The sequence below is a fragment of the Pongo abelii genome, chromosome 16 (assembly GCF_028885655.2).
Source record: "Pongo abelii isolate AG06213 chromosome 16, NHGRI_mPonAbe1-v2.0_pri, whole genome shotgun sequence".
Lineage (NCBI taxonomy): Eukaryota > Metazoa > Chordata > Mammalia > Primates > Hominidae > Pongo > Pongo abelii.
The window spans coordinates 96,015,006-96,041,435 of record NC_072001.2 but is presented as its reverse complement, the minus strand read 5'-3'; the positions used below and the strand labels follow the sequence as shown (position 1 = coordinate 96,041,435).

At 41.0% G+C, this 26,430-nt stretch overlaps 1 protein-coding gene across 8 annotated transcripts in view; it reads right to left on the bottom strand.

The window, feature by feature from the left end:
* Positions 1–26,430, bottom strand: part of CHD2 (chromodomain helicase DNA binding protein 2) — a 142,092-nt gene that overhangs the window by 92,584 nt on the left and 23,078 nt on the right. For 4 of the 8 annotated variants that reach the window (XM_063716057.1, XM_054531208.2, NM_001133821.2 and 1 more), the window contains 3 exon segments: positions 10,409–10,640; positions 7,644–7,730; positions 5,886–5,947 (listed from right to left, as the gene is read on the bottom strand). In XM_063716057.1, coding sequence (XP_063572127.1) covers positions 5,886–5,947; positions 7,644–7,730; positions 10,409–10,640 — 381 coding nt within the window. 8 annotated transcript variants of the gene reach the window in all.

Below are 26,430 nucleotides of genomic sequence, written 5' to 3'. Positions count from 1 at the left end.
CCCAGAGAAGGAAACTGAAGTGCAGTGAGGAAATGAATTGCTTGGCCATATCACCAACCCTCAGCCCTGCTACTCTCAATCATAACTCAATGAGGACCAAAGAATCAGGAAACATTAAAGCCAGGCTTGCACATCCTGGGAGTATTTGAAAAACTCAAGGTCTAAAAGGTCTAAGTGTGTGTGTATGTAGATTTGAAATTGGTTGGATTCTTTCACGTTTTCTTTTAATTTTCAAGAACAAGAAAAAAGATAGTAAGGACCAGCAATACTAAGTCACATGAAGAATGGGTGAAGTGAAAAAAGTGACTGAGCCATTACAAAGAAATTACTTTCCAACCCTACAGATGTATAAGGCTCTCCCACATGTGAAACTGCTGTCCTCTCCTACATTACTGGCCTCTTATAAAATGCAAATCTTATCAAGACTCCACCACTAAGCCATACATTGTAAGTCAGGCTACAATAAAGAATAGTTTAAGATATGAGATCGTGAGCAAAAAATGTGTATCAAAGGAAACTTATAATATCCAGCTTTAGAGGCCATTAACAGAGTCCCCTAGATACCGTAAAAACACAAAATTCAACTAAATTTTTCCCAAAATTTTGAGAACTAGGGAGAAAAATACCAAGATTTAGCCAAGAGGCCCCAAGGCAATGTAAATAGACATGGAAAAAGTCAAAATGCAACTTAAATGTGTTTAGTTTTCTTCCTTTATTGGGAAAAGGTGGTTGGCTAGACACAAATCCTAACACAGACAAATCAAATCTAATCAACTGTAAAGTAGGAAATGAACAACAGCTACTTTTAAATATAATGAGCCAGAACTTTGACCAAGAGTTAGTAAGGCTTGCTATTAACTGTCTGTAAAAAAGAAAACTTTTTCCTCCACTTAGAAGACATCTGGAAGAGAGAAGTAGCTACTTTTGTTTCTTCAATCTTCAGTAGATTTCCCCAAGAAAGGATGCCTTTGATAAAAAATTCCAATGATCAAAGGAAATCTGAGGCTAATAGGGATTCCCCTCCACTGTGTTACAGGTATGTGACAATCTCCAATTCAAAACACTGGAAAAGGGCCAGGCACAGTGGCTCATGCCTGTAATCCCAACACTTTGGGAGGCCATGGTGGGAGGACGGCTTGAACCAAGGAGTTCAAGACCAGCCTGGGCATCAGAGTGAGACCCAGTCTTTACAAAAAAATTAAGAAATTAGCCTGGTGTGCTGGCGCGCGCCTGCAGTCCCAACTACTCAGGAGGCTAAGGTGGGAGACTCACTTGAGCCCAGGAGGTCAAAGCTGCAGTGAGCTGTGAATGTGCTACTGCACTGCACTCCCACCTGGTAAGAATAAAACGCTGTCTCAAAAACAAAAACAAAACAAAACCACCAGGACCAGAAGTCAACAAAAATCTTATACAACGTTGCACAATTTGGATAACATTAAGAGGTAATGCATGAAAAAAAAGAGTTTAATCAAAACAGCATCTGAGTTGGTTAAATAAAATTCAATGTTTTGTTTGTTTGTATGACTCTAAGTCAGAAATTACAATCTCAAACACAGGGGCCAGATGAGAACTGCAAACAGGGCAAAATGGAGAACTCCTGGTCCGTCACTGTTACATGAGCCAGCATTACCAAATTTTCTCAAAAGAAGCTAAAAACACAGACTGTTATGCACTATCTCTCAAATAAATGATGCTAACTAATTTAAAAAATACTTTAAATATTGTGCAGGTCCATTGTGTTGTATAACTTCTTCCAAGCTTTAAAAATATGAATATAGCTGGATGTGGTTGTACGTGCCTATAGTCCCAGCTACTGGGGAGACTGAAGCAAGAGGATCACTTAAGCCCAGGAGTTCAAGGTTGCAGTGAGCTATGGCCACACATCTGCACCAATAGAGTAAGACCCTGTCTCTTTAATTTAAAAAAAAAAAAAAAGGGCCAGGCGCAGTGGCTCATCTTGTAAGCCCAGCACTTAGGGAGGCTGAGGCGGGTGGATCACCTGAGGTCAGGAGTTCAAGACCAGCCTGGGCAACATGGTGAAACCCCTTCTCTACTAAAAATACAAAAATCAGCTGGGCACAGTGGCACACGCCTGTAATCCCAGCTATTCAGGAGGCTGAGGCAGGAGAATCACTTGAGTCCAGGAGGTGGAGGTTGCAGTGAGCCGAGATTGCGCCATTGCACTCCAGCCTGGGCGACACAGCGAGAGTCCGTCCCAAAAAATAAAAACCTAATACAAATCGTGACGGGGTAATTGGTCTCTTTATAATTCTCCAAAGAACACAGTCCCTTGCAAGACTGCATTCTTCAAAAACATCAATGTCCTAAAAGCAAAAGAAGGCTGTGAAAGTGCTCCCAATTAAAGAAATCAGACATGTCCTTTGTAAGGACATGGATGAAGCTGGAAACCATCATTCTGAGCAAACTATCGCAAGGACAAAAAACCAAACACCGCATGTTCTCATTCACAGGTGGGAATTGAACCATGAGAACACTTGAACACAGGGTGGGCAACATCACACACCGTGGCCTGTCATGGAGTGGAGGGAGCGGGAAGGCTCAGCATTAGGAGATATACCTAATGTAAATAACGAGTTAACGGGTGCAGCACACCAACATGACAGATGTATACATATGTAACAAACCTGCACATTGTGCACATGTACCCTAGAACTTAAAGTATAATTAAAAAAAAAAAAAAGACATGCAACTAATTGCATGTAACTGACCCTAAACTAGATGCTGTAGTAGAGATGGAAAAATATTATGAAAGACTTTATTGGGTTAAGTGACAAAACTGAAATATGAATCAGACAAAAGTACATCAGCAGCCGGGTGCGGTGGCTCAAGCCTGCAATCCCAGCACTCTGGGAAGCCAAGACAGGCTGATCACGAAGTCAAGAGATTGAGACCATCCTGGCCAACATGGTGAAACCCTGTCTCTATTAAAAATACAAAAAATTAGCTGGACATGGTGGCGCATGCCTGTAGTCCCAGCTACTCGGGAGGCTAAGGCAGGAGAACTGCGTGAACCCTGGAGGCAGAGGTTGCAGTGAGCTGAGATCGCGCCACTGTACACCAGCCTGGCGACAGAGCCAGACTGCGTCTCAAAAAAAAAAAAAGTACATCAGCAATGTTTTAAATCTAAGTTGAAACTGTACTGTACTGTGCTTATAAAAGAGAATATCCTTATTTTTAAGAAATATACCTTACATATTTAAGGTAAAGGGGTAAAAGGTAAAATTTTATGAATTTTAGTCTCAAATAGTTCATAAAAAACATTATGTTTGTATATATACAAATATACACAGGCTGGGTGCAGTGGCTCACGTATGCTAATCCCAACACTTTGGGAGAGCAAGGTGAGAGGATAACTTGAGGCCAGGAGTTTGAGAACAACCAGGGCAACATAGTGAGACCTCTATGTCTACAAAAATACAAAATCAGGCATGGTGGTGCATGCCTGTCGTCCCAGCTACTTGGGAGGCTGAGGTGGGAGGATCACTTGAGCTCAGGAGATTGAGGCTGCAGACAGCCAAGGCTGCACCACTGCACTCTAGCCTAGGTGACAGAGCAATCCTCTCTCTTTAAATAAATAGCACCCACAATAATAAAGCAAATGGAGCAAAAATGGTAATCTGGGTAAAGTATATAAGGTGTCCTTTGTACTGCATTTTTATTCTTGTAACTTTCCTAAAGTTTGGAATTAATTTTTTTAAACCAATTTTACAAAACTGTCCCTTTTTAAAAACTCTAAAATGTGTGAATAAAATCTGCAGGGTTTCAGAAAAGCATTTCTTTGTGCCAATATTTCAAACCTTTCCCTCTCTGAGTGAGTCTCTCTGAATTCTGAAATGCATGTGCCCACACATTAGGTTATGTTACACTTGCTCAGCTTGGATCACAAAAGGCTCCTAAAGTGCTGTGCCTTGCAACTTGAGTGTCAGCAGCTACAAGACCTCCTCTAATTAATCTTTCAGGAATCTCAACTGGTGACTCAGGAGAAGAGCTCTCTGTAAATCCACAATACTCACCAGCTGGCCAGAGAATAGCAGAAAGGAAGGCTAGCCCAGTGCCCAAACACACGAACATGAGGGGAACTATCTCAGCCCAAGGCAGTTCCCATGGAACAGCCCTAGGGTAGGGAAGCAATATGAGAAAGAAGACAGATCCTACTCTGCAAGGAACTAAGAGGTTCTACTCAGGAAAAGAAAGGTCCATATATGCTAATGAAGGTTGCCAACTTTGGGGAATTCTTAAGACTGATAAGTGGCGGGGCACAGTGGCTGACACCTGTAATCCTAGGAAACCGAGGCTGGAGGACTGCTTGAGCTCAGGAGTTTGAAACCAGCCTGAGAACATAGTGAGACCCCATCTCTACAGTAAATTTTTAAAAACTTAGCTGGGCATGATAGCACGTGCCTGTAGTCCCAGCTACTCAAGTGGCTTAGGTGGGTCAATTAAGTCCAGCAGGCCAAGGCTGCAGTGAGCTGAGATCAAGCCACTGCACTCCAGCCTGAGCAACAGAGTGAGACCCTGTCTCAAAAAAAAAAAAAAAAAAAAAAAAAAAGGCTGACAAGAATATGAGCCAGTAACCAGAGTAAGTGCAATGTATTATAGTGACTGAAACAAACGCTGGCTTCTGCACACACAAATAAGGCCATTAAAATAGGAAGTCAAGAATCCGACCATTTAACCCGCGGTCAGATGGTGAAGTAATGATTACATGCACGGATTTCCCAGGGGGTAATCAAGATGGACATTTCAGGAAAGATACTCAAAAGGCCATTAGACCAGTAAGCAGATAATAGTCTCCCAAGCAGACCACGAGACTGGGGCAGAACAAAAGCCTTCTAAGATGCCAAGTGCAGGTTTGCTTACAGTTACTATTTCTCCAAAACACAAATGGAAACTGAATGCACTCTAGCAGGGCAAAATTAAGTACCTGACTTTTCTGTAAGGCTCTGTAATACCCTACATTTATTTAATGTCACAAAATCTTAGCATAGTTTCTAATAATCCTGTTGGGTAGATGGTATTATTTTTTTTTGGAGATGAGGAAATGGGTTTTAAAATCTCAAATGACTTGCCTTAGGCCACTTACTAAAGATTAATAATATTTTACAACAAAGCGTATGTACCTAGAGCTCTTAATAGAAGCCATGGACAACTGTTTAACATGAGAACCCCTGAACTGGTATACAAAGTTTTGAATATCTACATTTTTGAGAGAGGCTATAGAATTCAGATTGTCAACGGGATTCACACCCTCTCCAAAAAATGACTTTAAAAATTATTTCTCAAAAAAAAAAGCAAATAATTTCATTATATCATATAAATAGAACTTTTTAAATTAAAAAATGAACATATAAATCTATGTTATAAAGAAACTTCACATTAAGTCCACAAATTAAATTTTTCTGGCTTATGAACTGCAACATTAAAATTATACAGAAACAACAATATGTAATTTCTTACCAAAATGGATGTTCAGCCAATATGATTTTGCCATAAAAATAGCAAATCTACATTTGTTCCTTGCTTACTACAATACCAAATACCTGTGTACTTGTTATTTATACATATTTTTCTGAAAAAAATCAATGGGCTAATTGGGTTAACCCGATGGAAGAAGCTGAGATTTATCCCAAGCAAAAGCCCGAGTATACGTGGACCCCTTCCATGTGTTAAACTGAGAATCTTGGGTTTCCAATGCTGCTGCTGCTATTGCAACAGGTCAAGGTAGACAATCACCCGAGCTAGTAAGAGAGACAGCAGCAGACTAAGGGACCTGGAGTAGACTAAAGACACAACGAAGGCAGTCCTAGAAATGCTGACAAGTTTGAAACTACTAGATTGAATAATTTCCCCCATGAAAGACTTACTGTTTTTTCAGCTGCCTCTGGCCTCTTCTTTTTGGGCTCCCACTCTCAGACCCGCTACTTGCCTTCAGTGTGTGAGGGGGGAAAAATGATTACAGACTTTAATTCACAGTTCTTCGGGACAACACTATCTCCTGGATCAGCAATCTACTCAATATACCATTATTCAATATGAGCTTTCAGACACAAAGAAACCTAAGCACTTGCTTGGTGGAGCTCCCTCTTCTTTTGATTTGAAAATTAATATCTCTCTGCTATCACTGAGTTATCTCTAAAGCCAGGAAATATTTATCTCAGCTTGACTTCCAGAACAGCAATATCCAATAACTTTCTGCAACGATGTAAATGTCCTGTATCTACAATGTCCAATACAGTACCCATCAGCCACATGTGACTACCGAGCACTTAAAATGTGACTGGTGTGACTGAGAAATGGAATTTTTAATTTTAACTAAATGTGAATTTTAAAAGCCACATGTGAGTAGTGAGGACCATACTGGATACTGCAGATTTAGAATATCAAATAAAAATGCCACAACATTTAGTCAGTGTGCCTTAAAGGCACCAACTACTGATGTATTCATTTTAGACTCATTTAAGAGTATGTTCACTCATGAGCCAACAGTGCTCTGCTAACAGCACTAGGCCAAGGAAAGTTTAGTCACAGACATTTCAATTCTTTCTCTCCAAAATTAAGGAAAATGGCAAACTATTCCTACTGCTGTTAATCTTGTACCCTACAGAGAATGTGTTAATTAATAGGTAAAAGAGGGAAAGATTTCTACAACTATGTGATTGGTTTTAACAAACATGGCTCAGTAACCTAGTGCGAGACACTATGGAAAACAAAAGCAAAGGCAAAACAGCTCAGAGGTCACTCAAAATAAAACATCACAAATGTAATGCAGACGTTTGGGTGAATTAGATTTTTAAGGTACATTTATTTAAAAACCCACACCCAACTCACTGACCTGTGGCTATCAATATTTAACTTTCATCAGAAGTACGTTATATAGCTAATACTAGCAAAGTCCTCCTAAGAAAGCAGAAAGTAGACATTTCATTGAGACAAAAGAATCTCTCTTCAGGATCTAGTCTATAAACCTAATTCAGAATAAGAATCCACAAAAATATCACACAAAATGAGAAAGGTGAAAGAAGTCTGATTCTATAGACAACCAAGCCTGGAATAGAATACCAATTTAAAAAAATCACCAATCTATTCAATCTCTCACAATTAGAGTAAGTATGTTTGAAACTCATTTTATTATATCTCACACTAAAAATGAGCAAGGAAGCCAAATTTAAGGAGTTAAATAAAAGTAGATACATTAATTAAGCACTCCCTCCTCTTTCAGGAATAAATCCAAAACTATTTCTATTGCTTTGTTTGTTTACCAAACAAGTTACCCATTTAATAAAAATCTAGGAGATTTAGAAGTTAGGGGCTTAAAAAAGTAAACTTCTTCCTATATATAATCAATTTTCACTATGAGAAACAACTTAAAAAATAAACAATTTTGAGGTCAGTTCTGTATAATACTCTACTAAAAAATTCACTATTATATGATCTTTCTGGTTAGATTCTTTTATTTGATTATTAACTTCTTGCCTTACTGTATCTGTTCATAGATAGCTCATATTAGAGTCACTTAACCCCCATGCCTGAAGTTCAGTCTTTTTAATGGTAATACATACCAGAGTCAGAAAGAATGAAGATAGGGAGTTTAAATGCACACCCTTAAAACATTTTTTCCTTACCTCTTCCTTAATATTAAATCGTGATGGTTCTTGTCTGCTTCGGTTTGACCGCCTGACCCCATAAACGTCAGGATATTCTTCCCACATCTGTAAAATAAAGAGACCACGCATTAATCTTTTTTCTTGACCCCCATTATTATTATCAAACATTTATTGCAATTGAAGAGAATTCAAGTAACCAAGTATCAAAAGGGTTGTTTTGCTAGTTTTATTTATGACAATAAAGCACCATTTTTTTGAAAATAGGCATATCATCCTAGGAAATATTAGTTTACCAATGTCTTCATTACTTAATAGCTATAAATCTATACGGTATACCGCTTACCCATCATTAAAATATAAACATACAGCTGAATAATACAAAAAGGTAAGACAGCGGCTGCTTCCACTAAAGACAAAGTATTTACTGATAAATTTTAAATTCCCTACTGCTTTGAGTTTCAGTCTTGACTGCACTAACCCACCTGTGAAACTGAAAATACAACAGGCAAAGCCCCCATTAAGTCTAATTAAATAAGAATCAGGAATTTGTATTTTTCTTTAAGTTCCTCAGGTCATGTAACATCCCAGATAAATGCAGATGAGGCATTGCTAACATTTAGCTAGAAGTTCTCAGAATGAGAACCACTGCCACCCTTTCTCTAACACATCTATTTTTATTCTGTAGCAGTAATTAGCCCTTTGCCTTTAAGACCTGATTTTTGTAGACCTGTAACAACCTTTAAGACCTGTAACAATCCTCACCAGTGATTTAAAAAGTTTAAAGGACAGATTAGTTGAGGAGAAAAATCATTTTCACTTTCTTCCCCAGAGATAACTACTACTAAGTATATTCTGTATTCTTTTAACAGAATCACACATAAGCAAAAGGAATTTGAATGGATTGTGGAACACTGACATGAAAAGGTGTAACAGAAATTAAGTAGTAAAAGCTGAGATGAGAAATATGGGTTATCAAATTACAGGTGACAGCTAACGTCATGAGAATATTTGGAAAAGTAAGGCTCAGAACATGCACAAAAGAAGCCACTAGCTGAGACTTGTGAAATGTTTGTATTTAAAAGTGTAGGGCCAGGCATGTAATCCCAGCACCCTGGGAGGTCTAGGCAGAAGGATGGTTTGAGTGCAGGAGCTCAAGATCAGCCTGGGCTATGTATGGAGATCCTGTCTCTACAAAAAATTTTAAAAATTAGCCAGGTGTATCAATACGTGCCTGTAGTCCCAGCTACTTGGGAGGCTGAGGTGGGAGGATCACTTGAACCCAGGAGATCAAGGCTGCAGTGAGCTGGGATTGCACCCCTGCACTCCAGCCTGGGTGACAGAGCAAGACCCTGTCTCATCTTTATGAAAAATGATCCAAAAATGTCACTAAGAAAGGACATTATCAACAATGACATTAACAACAACAACATAAAAATGATAAAGTAAGCTGAAGAAAATCAAGGCTTCAAAAGAAAAGATAGCCCAGAATAGGCATTTTACAACTAGAATCCAACGTAACCACGTAATCCAAAGTCCACAGATTCTGTAACGGCCTTAGCATCACCTTGGAGTTAAAGGACAAAAGGTCCCAACAGAAGGAGTTAGGAATAACCAAGTGGTGGGAAATACAGGAAGAGGCAGTAAACATAAAACACTCTGAAAAAACCTGGCAGAGAAAGGAAGGAGGGAAAGTGCGCTTTACTCTAGCCCGTCTATCCATGCCCATACCTGGCCCTCTGCTAGAGCTATGAAAGTTTTTACTCAACACAGGTTTTTATGGAGCCCTTATTAACTAGGGGGGCTAAATAATTTCAGTGTTACTACATCAACTAGTTTTATCACTTCAAGATATCAGCCAGGCATTCTAGCTCAACTATTGTGACTTTGTTACAGCATATATTATAATGTTTACATCCTAAAATTATCTTGTGTTCTTATTTGTCCTTTTGAGAGCTGATATCTAAGTCAACTCTTCCATGAAAAATCTACAGTGTGGAGTTACTCACTACTGAGTACTCTTACATGAGTAATAAGCTTTTGGACGGGGGCAGGGAGCTACCATGTGAAAAGGATGTGTACATAGAAAACCAAGAGCCTTCCTTAGAACTTCTCATTTTAGGATAATGATTATCAAAGGCACAGTCCAATCATTCTGACTGGCTTGTAGGTCCATCCAACCTATAACTACACATTATTAACTTTCCTGAACTGCTCACTTTAACCTTAAAAGTATATTTTAGGCTGGGCATGGTGGCTCAGGTCTATAATCCCAGCACTTTGGGAGGCCGAGGCAGGTGGATCACCTGAGGTCAGAAGTTCAAGACCAGACAGGCCAACATGGTGAAACCCAGTCTCTGCTAAAAATACAAAAATTAGCTGGGTGTGGTGGCAGACACCTGTAATCTCAACTACTTGGATGGCTGAGGCAGGAGAATCACTTGAACCTGGGAGGCGGAGGTTGCAGTGAGCCAAGATCGCGCCACTGCACTCCAGGCTGGGCAACAGAGCAAGACTCTGTCTCAAAAATAAATAAATAAAGTTAAAAAACGAAGCGTACAAAAATTTGTCTTTCCTCCCTATAACTGGATGGTTCAGGTAATTTATTCTCCTTAATAGAGCAGAAAGTCTTCATTTGTATCCTCAGATATACTACTGTATATTACTAGGAAAAATGGCTGTAGGTTTCATTATCAAGATATACTAATGAGTTTTCATAAACTACAAAGGTCTGCTAGCTTGTCCTAGGCTAGCAGCACACTTGTACTGTATGGCAAAGTAGATACCTTCTTCACATCAGCTATCCGTTCCTTCTTAGAGGCTGGCTTCTCTTTGGCTTCTGGGAGGACTGGCTGGGATTTGGAACCTGCTGATTCACTCTCAGATTCCGACTGACTCTCAGAAGATTCAGAACTGCTATTCGACTCGCTGCCATGTCCACTTCCTGGATCACTTCCCTGCTCACTTTCCGACTGACTGCCTGAGTCTGAACCCGAAGCTTCTTCAGAGGCTGAGTGACTTATTTTGAGAGAGAGAGAGAGAGAGATTTAAAAATATTTAAGAACTGACACGCGAATCTGCTTAAAAAAAAAAATTCTCATGGTGAAACATTTGCAGATAGTAATTTTGGTAATATAAGACCAAACTCTTCAAATTCACATTTATGCTTTTACATTCCAAATAATGTTATTGCTACCATTCTCAAAATCCCCAATAGCTACCATTTCCTGAATGTTTACATGATGCTACAGAGCAGGTTATTTCTATGGACAGGCTCTTGACAGAAACTCTGAACATGGATATTACTGTCCCCTTCATTCAAATGAGGCTGAACTGAGGCTCATAAGTATTTAACTCTCACACCTAGTTAACACAGTATGATTTGAAACCAGATATATATGAATCCACGAAGTCATATTTGTTAACTATCATTCCCTTCTCAACAAGAAAAAAACAAAACACAGAACAAAACCAAACCAACCAGGCCATGCGCGGTAGCTCATGTCTGTAATCCCAGCACTCTGGGAGGCCGAGGCAGGCGGATCATGAGGTCAGGAGATTGAGAGCATCCTGGACCACATGGTGAAACCCCGTCTCTATTAAAAATACAAAGATTAGCTGGCTGTGGTGGCATACACCTGCAGTCTCAGCTACTCGGGAGACTGGGGCAGAAGGATCGCTTGAACCTGGGAGGCAAAGGATGTAGTGAGCCAAGATCATGCCACTGCACCCCAGCCTAGAGACAGAGTGAGACTCGGTCTCCAAAAAAAAAACCAAACAAGCTGGACACAGTGGCTCAAGCCTATAATCCCAACACTTTGGGAAGCCTAGGCAGGAAGACTGCTTGAACCCAGGAGTTCAAGACCAGCCTGGACAATATGCAAAACCCATCTCTTCAAGAAAATGTTTAAATTAAGCTGGGTGTGATGGTGCATGCCTGTGATCCCAGCTACTCAGGAAACTCAGGTGGGAGGATCATTTGAGCCTAGGAAGTCGAGGCTGCAGTGAGCCATGATTTGCCACTGTACTCCAGCCTGGGTGTCACAGTGAGATCCTGTCTCCAAAAAACAAAAACAAAAACAAAAAAAACAAAGCATCTTACCCAAAGAGGAAGAATGCAAACTGGTTGCAATTATCCAATCGTGGTTCTCACTAGGAGCAAATTAGGCTCATCTGAGGAGCTTTATAAAAATCGATACACATTCACTTCAATCCAGAGGCCCTGCCTTATAATCTGCAGTGAGATCCAGAAGCGGTAGACTTAACAGAAACAAGTAAACAAAAAGGGCACTCTGATGCTAATGAGAACACCCAACCCAATAAAGACTGCTATTGGCCTCCACACATCTCCCTTCCCTTCTTCATTCCAAACATCCCGTAGGGAGCAACAATCTAAGTAGGTAGATGTCATCTAAAGGAACAAAACAGAAACCAGAGAGACTGAGGGGTGATAGCTTATCAATCTCAAGCACAGAGAAAGCAATATCCTCATCTTCCTCTAATGGTGAAAAACCAACTGAGGGGCATGCTGGTAGAAGGGAAGATACTCTGAAGCAAAAAGACCTCAAATGGATGGACTCTACAGCAACAGGTGGACTGTTCACTCTACTCTTTTGCTTGAGAACTACCCATCTTTGCTCTGAGGGGGGCAAGGAAAAACCCAGAACCTACAGTAACATTAACAGAAAAGTCCCTGAGTTCAGAAGCCAGGAGATAAGATACGTGGCACAAAACCTGAAAGGGTAAAGGGAAGCTCTATATTTACCATCACTGCATCTTCTAGAGGTGCACAGGGCAGTACACTGCAAACTGGGACTGACGCAAATAACACCATGCGATTCACAGCACATTACAATACGGAGGCCTTTCAGTTACCATGAGGAAGCAACGAGAAAAAATGGGAGAGCAGGGGTCCGGGGGAGGTTCTCAACACTGGGAAGGGGGGAAAGATGAGAAAAACCATGTAACTTCCTGATCACCTAATAGATATCAGACACTAGGCTAAGTACTTTATATGTATTATTTCGCTTATTCCCAAGAACAATACTATTAGGCATTATTATCACCATATGAAGGACGAAAAAAACCTCTTTTATGTAACTTGGCCAATGGACAAAACTAGAAATTGAGGAAGAGGGTGAGGGGGCCAGGATTCCAATCCAAGTGTGGATCTAAAGCTCATTTCTTTCTATTTTACCATAGGGGGCCAAAAGATTAGAGACACAGAAAACATTATTAACTCTTATCCCTGTTACACAAGGTCCCAAAACAGGCTTCCTTGTAACAAGTGACTCAACAGTTTCAAGACCTCATTACAATTACTGACTCCTTAACCCTTTGCACAGTCCAAGCTGACTAGTCCAGGTGACTAAAGCATCTGAGTCATTTATTTTATACCTGTGACCAGGCAGGTTGTCATCAGGAAAGAAAAAAGAAAGAGGAGAGCTGGATAGTGATAGGAACACTTAAAAGGTGTAGGCTCTGGCATTGCAGCTTCCATTTCAGTCCTAGCTCACCTCAGGCCTGTGTCATCTTTTAACCTGTGTCAACCTATGTGACATCTACCAGTAGTGTCATGAGAACATCTAATGCCAGCTATGAAAGCAATGCCCTATAAATGCCAAAGCCCTACCCAAACAGGAAATCTGAGCATATCACATCCAAGCTGATTCCCCTTCTAACACAAAATTCTCCCCAGCTAACACCCATCAGTGAGTTGTTACCCACAACCCATGACACTAGCTGGAATTTATTAGTTTTGCCTCCACTATTTGTTCATGGACAGACAGGTACAGAGACAGCTCCAGAATTTCCTCGTAAGTAAGGAAGGGATTTATTTAATAGAAAGGGCAGTCTACTTGAAAGGGATGTTAGGCAAGGCAGTACCTGGAAACTGTATTCCCATAGCAAAGGCAGCTGAAGGCTTGTTCACCTCCCAGGCATCCGGGTCTTCTGGTCACTGATAACATCCAATTTCAGCATGCCCTACAAAACCTGGCCTCTGATCATTTCTCAAGGCACATTACTTAATCATTTCTTCCCTCACCCCCACTGCTCCAGACTCCAGACCTAGCATTGCTCCCCTCTAGCTCCTGCACCCACTGCGGACACAGCAAATTAAATACCTCTCTAATTTTGTGGCCTTAGGTATCACCTTCTCCCAGAACATCCTTTGGTCTCCTATCCTAAGCTCAATACCTATCAGATACTTCCACAATACTGACACATGTCATAGCAGTTACCACCACCGAGATGGAAAACAGGCAGCCGCATCTCAAGTCTGAGCTTCAACTACCATGCCCTGCTGGCTCTCTACGCTTTTAGCAATGACACACATGCTGACCTAGAAAGACTCACTCCAAAGCTCCGGCAGCTGTTAACATCTACACTACCTTGCCTCCACTCGTCCCATACTATAAAGTAATCTGGCCGCTTGTCAACCTCCCCAATAAACTTGCAAACTAAGCGTATCTCCTTTGATGTTCTTTGTGCCTGGTATATTAGAGAAGGATTCAATTGCACATTCATTTGCTAGAATGTGCAATTTGCCTCCCCTTTGAAATAACATATTTAGTTTTTCAACTACTATAATGTTTAACTCCAGACAAAAGTTTAAGAATAGAATCATGTTTTGGCAATCACCACCAATAAAACTGTCACAGACAACAGGTCTATACAATACTAGGGAACAAAAAACTCCAACAGCAACAAAAAGACTGAAAATCGTTACCAACTAAAGACCCACAAAAGGCAGCATTAGTTTACTGAAGATAACTAGAACAGCCCAACTAGAAATGTTTATAGTGTTCTGTGCTAAAAAGTGGGAAGCACTGCAGATAGGATGTAATGGAAAGCCAATGCCCGCATCAGGATATGTCTATATGGATGCCCATCTCATTCCCTTTGAACTGGTTTATACTGTAAATTGACTACATTTTATATAACATTCCCCTATTAATGGTACATTTAGGTTATTTTCAGATTTTTCACTTAATCAGTAAGTTACAAATATCTTTGATACACTTTCCATATTTCTGAGTAGAGTATTTGTATTTTGAAACTGTTGACTGTAACCATAAATATCTTTCTACATATCTTCTTGTGCAGCTATGTTTTTCAGTTTGTGTAGGAGAGTGATTCCTAGAAATGTAACAATGCATACAACAATACCTTCTGGGGAAAAAAAAAGCCGTTTTTCTGTCAGCATATTATCTATGTGTACCAATGCATTTTAATCACCACATTGCTAACACTGGTTTACTCTGTTACGGATGGGTTATTTGAAGTATACTTGTGAGTTCCATGGATTACTTGTGTAATTTCAAAAATAACAACAATGAAAATCAAACCCAAGAAAAGATTAACACCAAGTTCATAACTATATTTACCTTTAGGGGTTGAGGGAGGCAGATGCTCTCAGGGAATGATACTAGTGACATTTTATGACTGAAACTTAGTAGTGAACCTTAATAGTGAATTCACAGCACTTCATTATATACCTTAAGTATTTTTAATGTCTAAACTAGTTAATTGTCTAAAATAAGTCTAATCATAAGAGCCAAATCCAAACCAAGGGCTGCAAGTACACCCCACCCTACACAAAACAAGCAAAGATTTGAATGAGTGTTTTAAAAAAGTGTTTTTAGGCCAGGTGCGGTGGCTCACGCCTGTAATCCCAGCACTTTGGGAGGCTGAGATGAGAAGATCATGAGGTCAGGAGATGGGAGACCATCCTGGCTAACACGGTGAAACCCCATCTCTACTACAAATACAAAAAATTAGCTGGGCATGGTAGTGTGCCTGTAGTCCCAGCTACTCGGGAGGCTGAGGCAGGAGAATCCCTTGAACCCAGGAGGCAGAGGTTGCAGTGAGCCACAATCGTGCCACTGCACTCCAGCCTGGGCAACAAAGCAAGACTCCGTCTCCAAAAAAAAAAGTGTTTTTAAATTGTTTTTGGAACCAGAATCAGATGTAAGACTGAATACAAATACTAATGAGGGGAACTGCTTAAAGAAGAAAAAAAAAAAACCTCAACAAAGTCATTACTTAATTTTCATACTTCTCATAAGAGGAATAATCACTAAATAAACTGGAAATGGAAAATGAGATCGCGCCACTGCACTCCAGCCTGGGCGACACAGCCAGACTCCGTCTCAAAAAAAAAAAAAGGGAAAGAAAAAAAGTGTAATTATGGGCCGAGCATGGTGGGTCAAGCCTGTAATCCCAGCACTTTCGGAGGCCAAGGCGGGTGGAACACCTGAGGTCGGGAGTTGAAGACCAGCCTGGCCAACATGGTGAAACCCAGCCTCTACTAAAAAAACAATTAGCCAGGTATGGTGGCATGCACCTGTAATCCCAGCTACTTTGGAGGCTGAGACAGGAGAATCGCTTGAACTCAGGAGGTAGAGGTTTCAGCGAGCCGAGATCACACCACTGCACTCCAGCCCAGGCATCAAGAGCAAAACTCTGCCTCAAAAAAAAAAATATATATATATACGTATATATGTGTGTGTGTGTATATATATGTATATGTGTATATATGTGTGTATATATAGTGTACATATGTATATATACATATATATTCAAATTATTCCCTTAAAAAAACGACATTTCCTAAGAGACTATGTAGAATTGCCATTAATACCTAATAATTATAATAGTAAATACTATTAGTACTAAGCTGTAGCTTTAGTGCTGGTTTAGTAGAGGAGGCAGAAGCCCACAAGACTAATAGAAAGGGTCAAACTGAGTTAGTGAGTGGAGTCCTTTAAGCCTTCACCTAAATAACAAAGTAATAAAATTAGCTGACTACCAATGGCTTACTAGTTACAGGGCAATTAAACACTGGATTTTCAGGAATGACTATCCAACATATATATAGAATCTTCATGAAAAACAACTATCTGAAAATTATTCAACATCTAAATTGCAAACAACTTTTATAATTTTTTACTTAACAAATAATTAAAAGGAAAACACAATACACAGATAAAAGAACAAATCAAAACTGGGAATTCAGATTCCAATCAAAAATAAATGCTGATTGAGAAAAAGGTTTACCACTTCCTTTTGCTTGTGGATCAAAAGGATTTGGTATCTCTTCAAAATACTTTCTGAAGTAGGTAAAAATGGAGTGATTAACCTTCTTGCAACTGGACTTTGAAACGAAGTGCCATTAACAGTTACTGTTCCATTTTTAATCGCCGTTTCCCAAATGGCCACAAGAGGGCAGCACAGCAACATTCCACTTAAAAGGAGCCAGCCTGTGGGAGCCCCGCCCAAGAGCCGCCATTTCACTTTAGTGTTTATTTTCCTAACTTACAAAATGGCCGAACTGGTTGGCAGACCTTAGTGTATTTGTGAGTGAAAGCAAAATCTGGCGAAACAATCACAAAGCAATCTACACTGGAATTCCATAAAACTTACTTCCAGGCTAACTTCCTACCAGTGATACAATAGCTAATATTTATGGAGCACTTATGTGTCAGGCATATGCCAAAATTCAAATCCTTACCTATAAAAAAGACAAAAGCCCAAGAGTGTGTGTGTGTCTGTGCGTGTGTAAGATGTCACCCCACAGTCTGAATTATCCAGTCCACACTATCAACTATCAGCGTTAGGTATCACTGCCCTTATTCACGTACATTCTTCAGTTGAACTGATTATGAAACCAAAGTTATTGTGTAACTATTCCTTCTCAGTCACTTCTATGTGTCTTAAGATGGAAAAGCAAAGAAGACTGACTAGTCACACTTTTTTTTTTGCTTGTTTGTTTTTTGAGACCAAGTCTCACTCTGTAGCCCAGGCTGGAGTGCAGTGGTGTGATCTCGGCTCACCGCAACCTCCGCCTCCAGGATTCAAGCGATTCTCCTGCCTCAGTCTCCAGAGTAGCTGGAATTACAGGTGCGCCCCACTGCACCTGGCTAATTGTTTTGTATTTTTAGTAGAGACAGGGTTTCACCATGTTGGCCAGGCTGGTCTTGAACTCCGGACCTCTGGTAATCTGCCCGCCTTGGCCTCCCACAAGTGCTAGGATTACAGGCATGAGCCACTGCGCCTGGCCACACATTTCTTATTGGTAAAGAATACTGGATGTAGTTCTTTAAATTCGCCACCTTTGGTTCAAGTCCTGTGCTTCTTCAGAATAAGTTACTACTATAAACAAGGTTAAAAGACAAGTAACTTGTTTCCCAGACGGACTGGGAAACAAAATTTCAAGGTACACATAACAAAGCATATAGATACACAACATATGAAGAATTACATATCAAAAATCCAACCAAAAACCGCACAAAGAAAATGGATACGCAATTACAGAGAAGAAACTGAAATGGCCAATAAACTCATTTTTAAAAATAACTAAACCTCTGTTAATTTGGGAAACATTATAACTGGTTATTTTGCACTCATCTGCTTTGCAGAAATTAAAGTCTCTTAGTATTAAATAATTGTAAGAATAGCCAGTAACCCTCAAAATGTATATGAATCAGCCAGGCGCAGCGGCTCATGCCTGTAATCCCAGCAATTTGGGAGGCCGAGGCAGTCAGATTACGAGGTCAGAAGACTGAGACAATCCTGGACCACGTGGTGAAACCCCGTCCCTACTAAAAATACAAAAATTAGCTGGGCGTGGTGGCACGCGCCTGTAGTCCCAGTTACTCGGGAGGCCAAGGTAGGAGAATCGCTTGAACGTGGGAGGTGGAGGTTGCAGTGAACTGAGGTTGCACCATTGCACTCCAGCCTGAGCAACAGGGTGGGACTCCGACTCAAAAAAATAAAAAAGTGTATGAATCCTGCAAATCAATTTGTGGGCATGTAACGTAGACAAATTATCAAACTTGTATAGGACAAGGCAAATAAATATTCAGAGCTCTGTTCATAAAAAAACCTAAATAATCCATATACCCATTTATGAAAATGTAAAAGTAAAATGTGAAATATTCACACTATGCAACTAAATGCAGCAGCTAGATTAGGGCTGAATTAGGTCTGTAAATACTGTGAGCCCAAAAGTATCTGAGACAGAAGCTCAATCAATTTAGAAAGTTTATTTTGCCAAGGTTAAGGACGTGCCCGTGACACATCCTCAGGAGGTCCTGATGGTATGTGCCCAGGGTGATGGGGCACAGCTTGGTTTTTACACATTTTAGGGAGACATGAGACATCAATATGTGTAAGATGCACACTGGTTTGGCCTGGAAAGGCCAGACAACTGGAAGCAGGGGAGGGGGCTTCCAGGTCATAGGTAGATAATAGACAAACAGTTGCATTCTTTTAAGTCTCTTGATTAGCCTTTCACTGAATACACAAGTTCCATGTGAGAAGAGAGTAGAGGCATAGTCATTTATGCCTCAGTCTGGCTTGGCAAAACAACAGGGCAGAGGAAGCAATCAGATATGCATTTGTCTTAGGTGAATAGAGGGGATGGCTTTGAGTTCTTTGTCCACAAGGAATTTCCTTGTGGGCAAATTGTTAGGGAGGTGTGTAGCATTTTTATTTTTCTAGCTATCTTATTTAAGAAAAAAATGGGAGGCAGGTTTGCCTGACACAGTTCCCAGCTTGACTTTTCCCTTTGGCTTAGTAATTTGGAGGTCCCCGAGATTTATTTTCCTTTCACAATATCAAAAAGAAAATTTCAAAACTATTAAATTTTTAAAACACAAAACATTTTTACATAACCATGTACATTTTGTAAGTGCCAACTCTTTATATGCCAAAATCATAAAAGTGACCCTAGCTATGTCTAACTTTTTTATTTTAAAACTTTAGTAGGCTGGGCGTGGTGGCTCACGCCTGTAATCCCAACACTTTGTGAGGCTGAGGCAGGCAGATCACAAGGTCAGATGGAGACCATCCTGGCTAACACGGTGAAACCCTGTCTCTACTAAAAATACAAAAAATTAGCCGGGCGTGGTGACACACGTCTGTAATCCCAGCTACTCGGGAGGCTGAGGCAGCAGAATGGCGTGAACCCGGGAGGCGGAGCTTGCAGTGAGCTGAGATCGCACCACTGCACTCCAGCCTGGGCAACAGAGCGAGATTCTGTCTCAAAAAAAAAAAAAAAAACTTTAATTGTATCCTTTGAACTTTTCTGAATTCTTAATTTCTGAGAAAAGAGGTCTGTTTCTAACATTGTAGAACTGATCAGTTCTAAGGTGCAGGCCCTCCCCAGGATTCAGCAGTGCTCTCAGCAGTCACCCTAACACATGCAACACTATGGACCCTCCTTCCAGTGTTAAATAGAATCTATGGAAGGCCACTAATTTGGACGGAGCTCCTAGACCCTAACAGACCAAACCAAAATAGAGTCACTCATGTTAAACTTCTAAATTGTTTACCTTACCTTCAGGAAAGAAGATACCCAAATCCCCAAACAGACAGTGTGAGCTGGCATAAGGAAGTTCCCTCTGCTTTAACCCTTATAAGGAAAATAACTTCAAGTAACCTGATGTTAACCCACATTTTTGTACTATGTTGTTTCCCTGTTCCTGCTCAACCTTATAAAAACCGATTATTCCACCATGCCCAATGGGCACCTGTTTTTTTATAAATGGGGTGCTATCTAATTTGTTAATCAATAATAAAATCCAATTAGATCTTTATACTCAATTTGTTGAAATTTTGTCTTTTGACAGCAGAAAAAGGTACATGTATAAGAAAAAGTACACACAAAATGCTGCTTATAATTTCAAGGGATAAAAAGGCTAAATTCCATCAGTACCTCCCAGATTAAGAAATCCAGCAGTAAGGATCAGTGTATTTCTAAAATTCACAGCTGAAGCCAGGCAGGCATCACCTTAGCCTCGTCATGCATACTACTTCTGCTCCCCAATAACCAAATATGAGTAGTTTCCATAGCACCAAACTATTAGCACCCAGGTATACATTAGAGAAACATGTATTCTAGCAAGAAGCCTGGTTAAGGTACAAATTAGTTAAGGCACTTCACAGATACCTACCTAATCAGGATCTGGCAATGTGCTAATACACAAAAGACAAAAGAAGCTTTCTATTTAGGTAAAAACAAAAGTCTTTGTAAATAACCAAGCTGTGAAAAGCAGTTACAAGGGGAGTTCTCCCCAGAATTCATTAACAAAAGAATACTTAACCACCTCAGGCAATGTATTTACACTCATCAAAGCCCTATGGACAGATGGACCAATTTGGCCAAGAGTTCCTTTCAGCCCGGTGAGTCTTGCCTTTAGTTAGCTAATGTTTAGGTTATAAACTTTAGACTTTTATAAAATATATGGTGCTTTCAGCAACTCCTAAAGTTCAAAGGAGATTAAAAGATCTGATTACCAATCCCAATAATAAATGTGAAACATATGCCCATAACATCATGGGAGTAAGAGGGGTCTCTGCATCAGGCCAGAGAAGAAACTGCAAAGGGCCTCAACTTTATTACTAACAACCAACATTCACCATGGCAAGCACGGTTTCTCAATCACAGGGTTTTTGTTTTTTTTGGAGACAGGGTCTTGCTCAGTTGCCCAGGATGGAGTGCACGTAATGTGATCACAGCTCACTGCAGCCGCAACCTCTTGGACTCAAGCAATCCTCCCACCTCAGCCTTCCAAATAGCTGGGACTATAGGTGCATACTGCCACACCCGGCTAATTTTTACATTTTTTGTAGAAATGGCATCTCCCTAAATTGCCCAAGCTGGTCGCGAACTCCTGGCTCAAGGGATCCCACCTCAGCCTCCCAAAGTGCTGGGATTACAGGTGTGAACCACCGTGCCCAGCCTAGTGGTGGCATTATAGATGCCTGAGGCTGGATAATTTGTTATTGTGGGGAGCTGTCTCATACACACTCTTGGATGTTTGGTAGCATCTCTGGCCTCTACCCACTAGAGGCCAGTAACACCCCCACCCCCAGAGTGACAAGCAAAAATGTCCAGGGTAATGGAAGGGGACAAACCTGCCACTAGTTAAAGACCACTGCCTAGAAGTATCATTTTATTTAATTTGAACTTCCTTCCCTAAGAGACAAGTACTACCCTTACTCTATTTTAAAAGATGAAGAAACAGGCTCAGACGCTCCTGCCCAAGATTCTACAGCTAAAAAGCAGCAGAACAGAACAGAAAAGATCGAAACCCTGTCCCACACTGACCTTATTCCCAAACTTGCCTCAGTACAAGAATCAACTGAGGTTGCTGTTCAACATACAGATTCTTGGACACAACCCTAGAATTGCTGAATTTTTTAACTTTCAAGCAAGAAGCCTGGGAATATGTTGAACAAGCACCCCAGGTGATTTTTAGCAAGTAAACCTAAGGATTTAAACGTCTATATAAAGCTAGATTCAGAGGGAACAGACTTTTTTTTAAGCAAGGGAAAGAGAACAGTTCAAGAGTTTGATCCATTACTGCTTTCCTTTGAAATTACAATTTACCAGTCATACATTGCCTCTATTTGAATGTCAACCTGCATCTAAATGGAAGACACACTAACCATTTTAGTTTGTCGGGGCCTGGCGCGGTGGCTCACGCCTGTAATCCCAGCACTTTGGGAGGCCGAGGCGGGCAGATCACAAGGTTGGCGGATCACGAGGTCAGGAGTTCGAGACCAGCCTGGCCAACATAGTGAAACCCCATCTCTACTAAAAATACAAAAAATTAGCCAGGCGTGGTGGCGGGCACCTGTGGTCCCAGCTACTCGGAAGGCTGAGGCAGAAGAATCACTTGAACTCAGGAGGTGGAGGCTGCAGTGAGCCAAGATCACGCCATTGCACTCTAGCCTAGGCAACAGAGCGAGACTCCGTCTCAAAACAAAACAAAACAAAAATACAAAAATTAACCGGGCATGGTGGCGCACACCTGTAATCCCAGCTACTTGGGAGGCTGAGGCAGGAGAATCACTTGAACCCAGGAGGCAGAGGTTGCACTAAGCCGAGATTGCGCCACCGCACTCCAGCCCAGGCGACAGAGCGCGACTCCATCTCAAGATTGTCAACACACAACACACTCAAGAACTATTCCCCCAGACGGCAAATAAACACAACAGGTCTCAAGCCTAGCTATGCCTTACAGAGTGTGCACCAATGTATTCTTCTACCAACAATATATAAAAGTGCCTGCTTTCTCAAAAAAAGAAAAAAAAAAAAAAAAGAACTATTCCCCCAGACGGCAAATAAACACAACAGGTCTCAAGCCTAGCTATGCCACAGACCCACCCAGAGCTTTGGACAATTCCTCAAACCTACTACATGGCTCCTAAATCCAATCAGACAGGGAGCTTGGCTTTTAAAGTTCTCCAAGTGATTCTCATGCAAAACCTGTCTGGGAACTAAGCTTCAAACAAAAAAAAAAAAACAAACTTGAAGCAAAGCACAAATCTTCAAAACTTGTGACCAAATCCAAAGTTCATGTGTGGCAATGGAGGACAAACTGCACAAAGGTCAAGTTCTGAGGCCTCCAGTACCTCCCATCTACCCATCTTTGCACATTTGTTTCTTATACTATCCCCATGAGCATCACTTCAGGACAACATTTTAACTAGAATCTTTTGATGTAGAGTCATGGCCTTTTGAACAGCAGAATGTGTGTCTGGCATCAGTCACACCCACAGTGCACTGTGATTTTGAGTCTGCTTCTTTAAAAATGCAAAGTGTTTAAAAAGAAGCAAACTACACAATTATGCAAGACTTTTACTATTTTCCCCAGTCTCATATACATTAGTTTCCTCTTTTTTTGTTGATGTTGATTTTTTCTTGGGCGGGGGTTGGGGGGACACAGTCTCACTCTGTTGCCCAGGCTAGACTGGAGTGGTGCGATCTGAGCTCGCTGCAATTTCTGCCTCCCAGGTTCAAGCGTCTCTGCCTCAGCCTCCCTAGTAGCCGGGATTACAGGAGTGCACCACCACATCCAGCTAATTTTTGTATTTTTAGTGACACAGGGTTTCACCATGTTGGCCAGGCTGGTCTCGAACTCCTGGCCTCAAGTGATCTGCCAGCCTCAGCCTCCCCAAGTGCTGGGATTACAAGCATCAGCCACTGCACACGGCTAAGTTTTCTGTTACCCATTAATTTGACAGCAACTTTTCACAAGATGCTTAATCAATCCTGGAGTCAAACTGCCACTGTTTGAATCCCAATTCTACCATTGACTCTCCTGGACTCGATTTTCCCATCTAGCAAATAGGGATAAGCATACGTACCTCAGGAGTGGTGAGAACCACACAAACTAACACAGACAAAGCAATCAGAACAAGCTCTAGATTCTTCGGAGGTACTATACAGCTAGCTATTATTTAGTCTTCCTAAAGCATTCAACTTAGCTTTCACTGAAACAATCTCTCACAATCATTTCACCTTCTGACTTGCTATTTAATTAAAATGCAAAGTTACAAGTATCATGCACCACATAAGGAAGTTTAGGTCAATGACTGGTATCATAGCCAACAGTGATCCCGTAAGACTGTAATACTGTATTTTAACTGTACCTTTTCTGTTTAGATACACAAGTATTTACCATTGTATTATAATCACCTACAGCATTCAGTACTGTAACATGCAATATACAGTTGTGGCCTAGGAGCAACAGGCTATAGTATAAGTGTGCAGTAGGCTATACCTAGGTTTGGGTAAGTGAGATGTTCACACAACTACAAGATCACCTAACGACATACTTCTCAGAATGTATCTCCATTGTTAAGCAACACATGACTGTACAACCAGCATAAACAAATTCAAGATGTATCTACTAATCCTTGGTAAGCACACAACGGAACTGAAGGAACAGAACAGCATGGGTAGTAAATGCTCAGCAGGGACCAGGCGCAGTGGCTCACCCCTGTAATCGAAGCACTTTGGGAGGCAGAGGTGGGAAGATCATTTGAGGTCAGGAGTCTGAGACCAGCCTGACTGACATGGTGAAATCCCATCTCTACTAAAAATAGTAAAAAGTAGCTGGGTGTGTGGTGGCAAACGCCTGTGATCCCAACCACTCGGGAGGCTGAGGCAGAACAATCACTTGAACCTGGGAGGCGGAGGTTGCAGTGAGCTGAGAAGGCGCCACTGCACTCCAACCTAGGCAACAGAGTGAGATTCCGTCTCAAAAAAATAAGTAAGATCAGCAGGACCTAAGGTCACCCACTGGCCTTTAAAGGAAGAGGACTATGTAATCGTTCATTTAGTGAGTTGGTTAACTTTAGGAGGGTTACTAACATTTTTGCTATACTGACTTTCGTATTAAATAAAATATACATATAGCCAGGCGTGGCGGCTCATTCCCAGTTCAACACCAGCCTGGGAAACATGGCGAAATCCCATCTCTACAAAAAATACAAAAATTAGCCAAGTGCAGTGGCATGTGCCTGTAAGTCCCAGCTACTAAGGAGGCTAAGGCAGAACTGGTTGAGCCTGGAGGGTGGAGGCTGCAGTGAACCGAGATTGTACCACTGCACTCCAGTGTGAGAGATGGGAGTGAAACCCTATTTCAAAAGAAAAAAATATATATATGTATATATATACATATATACATACACACACACACACACACACACACGTAAAACCCTTAAAACAGTCCCTTACCCAGAGTAAGCACTCAATAAATATAAATCTACTTTGGTATTTTTCTACAAAATGTTCACCATGTACAATTTTCCTTCCTGATAAAATCCAAAGTGAAGGCCAGGTACAGTGGCTCACATCTGTAATCCCAGCACTTTGAGAGGTCTAGGTGAGCCCAAGAATTAGAGACCAGCCTGAGCAACATGGTCCAAACCCATCTCTACAAAAATTAGACAGGTGGGGTGGTACACACCTGTGGTCCCAGCTCCTTGTGAGGCGGAGGTGGGAAAATCCCACCTGAGACTGGGATTGCAGCACTGCACTGTGTATGAGACAGCTCCCCACAATAACAAATTATCCAGCCTCAGGCATCTATAATGCCACCACGAGGCTGGGCATGGTGGTTCACACCTGTAATCCCAGCACAACAGAGTGAGACTCTGTCCCAACAACAACAAAAAATCCAAAGTGAAAGATTACCAGCAAGCAGGCACTGCTAGACTTAGAAACAACCCATACAAATGGGATACACCCTGGAGTTTATTATCATATTCTTTTGTATTTTTTCACTGTTGGTCACAATTCACAACCCACCAATGTTTTTATAAACCCAAGGGAAAGGAAGTTTAGAATGGAATGTAACTGCATTCCAAGTAAATAATTCTAGAATCTAAACTTCCAAAGGATGTAAGGAGAGTACACTAAGGAAGAGACGACCACAAGAGCTTAAAGCAACTAGAAAACACTTAGAAGGAATTCAGAATCTTGAGGTGAGAAAGCCCACCTGCATATACATTTTTTATCTTTTTTCTTTTCTTTTTTTTTTGGTCACCCTGTGTCCCAGGCTGGAGTGCAGTGGTGTGTGATTTCGTCAAACTGCAACCTTCGCCTCCCAGCTTCAGGAGATTCTCCGGTCTCAGCCTCCCGAGTAGCTGGGACTACAGGCACCCACCATCATGTCCAGCTAATTTTTGTATTTTTAGTAGAGACAGGGATTCATCATGTTGGCCAGGTTGTTCTCGAACTCCCTACCTCAAGTGATCCGCCTGCCTCGGCCTCCCAAACTGCTGAGATTACAGGAGTGAGCTACCATGCCCAGCCTGTGTATACATTTTAAAGGTATGCCTAGAACTGGATCTGCCATGACTTTTGATATAGAAACATCCTCTTCCATCAAGCCTACAATTCCCCGTCAGCATCCTACCCCACTTTTGCTTCCAGAGGTCCTAACTCAAGCAGCTATGAAGACTAAAAAGGGAATTTAAAAATGGGACAGGCAATGGAAAAATCAAG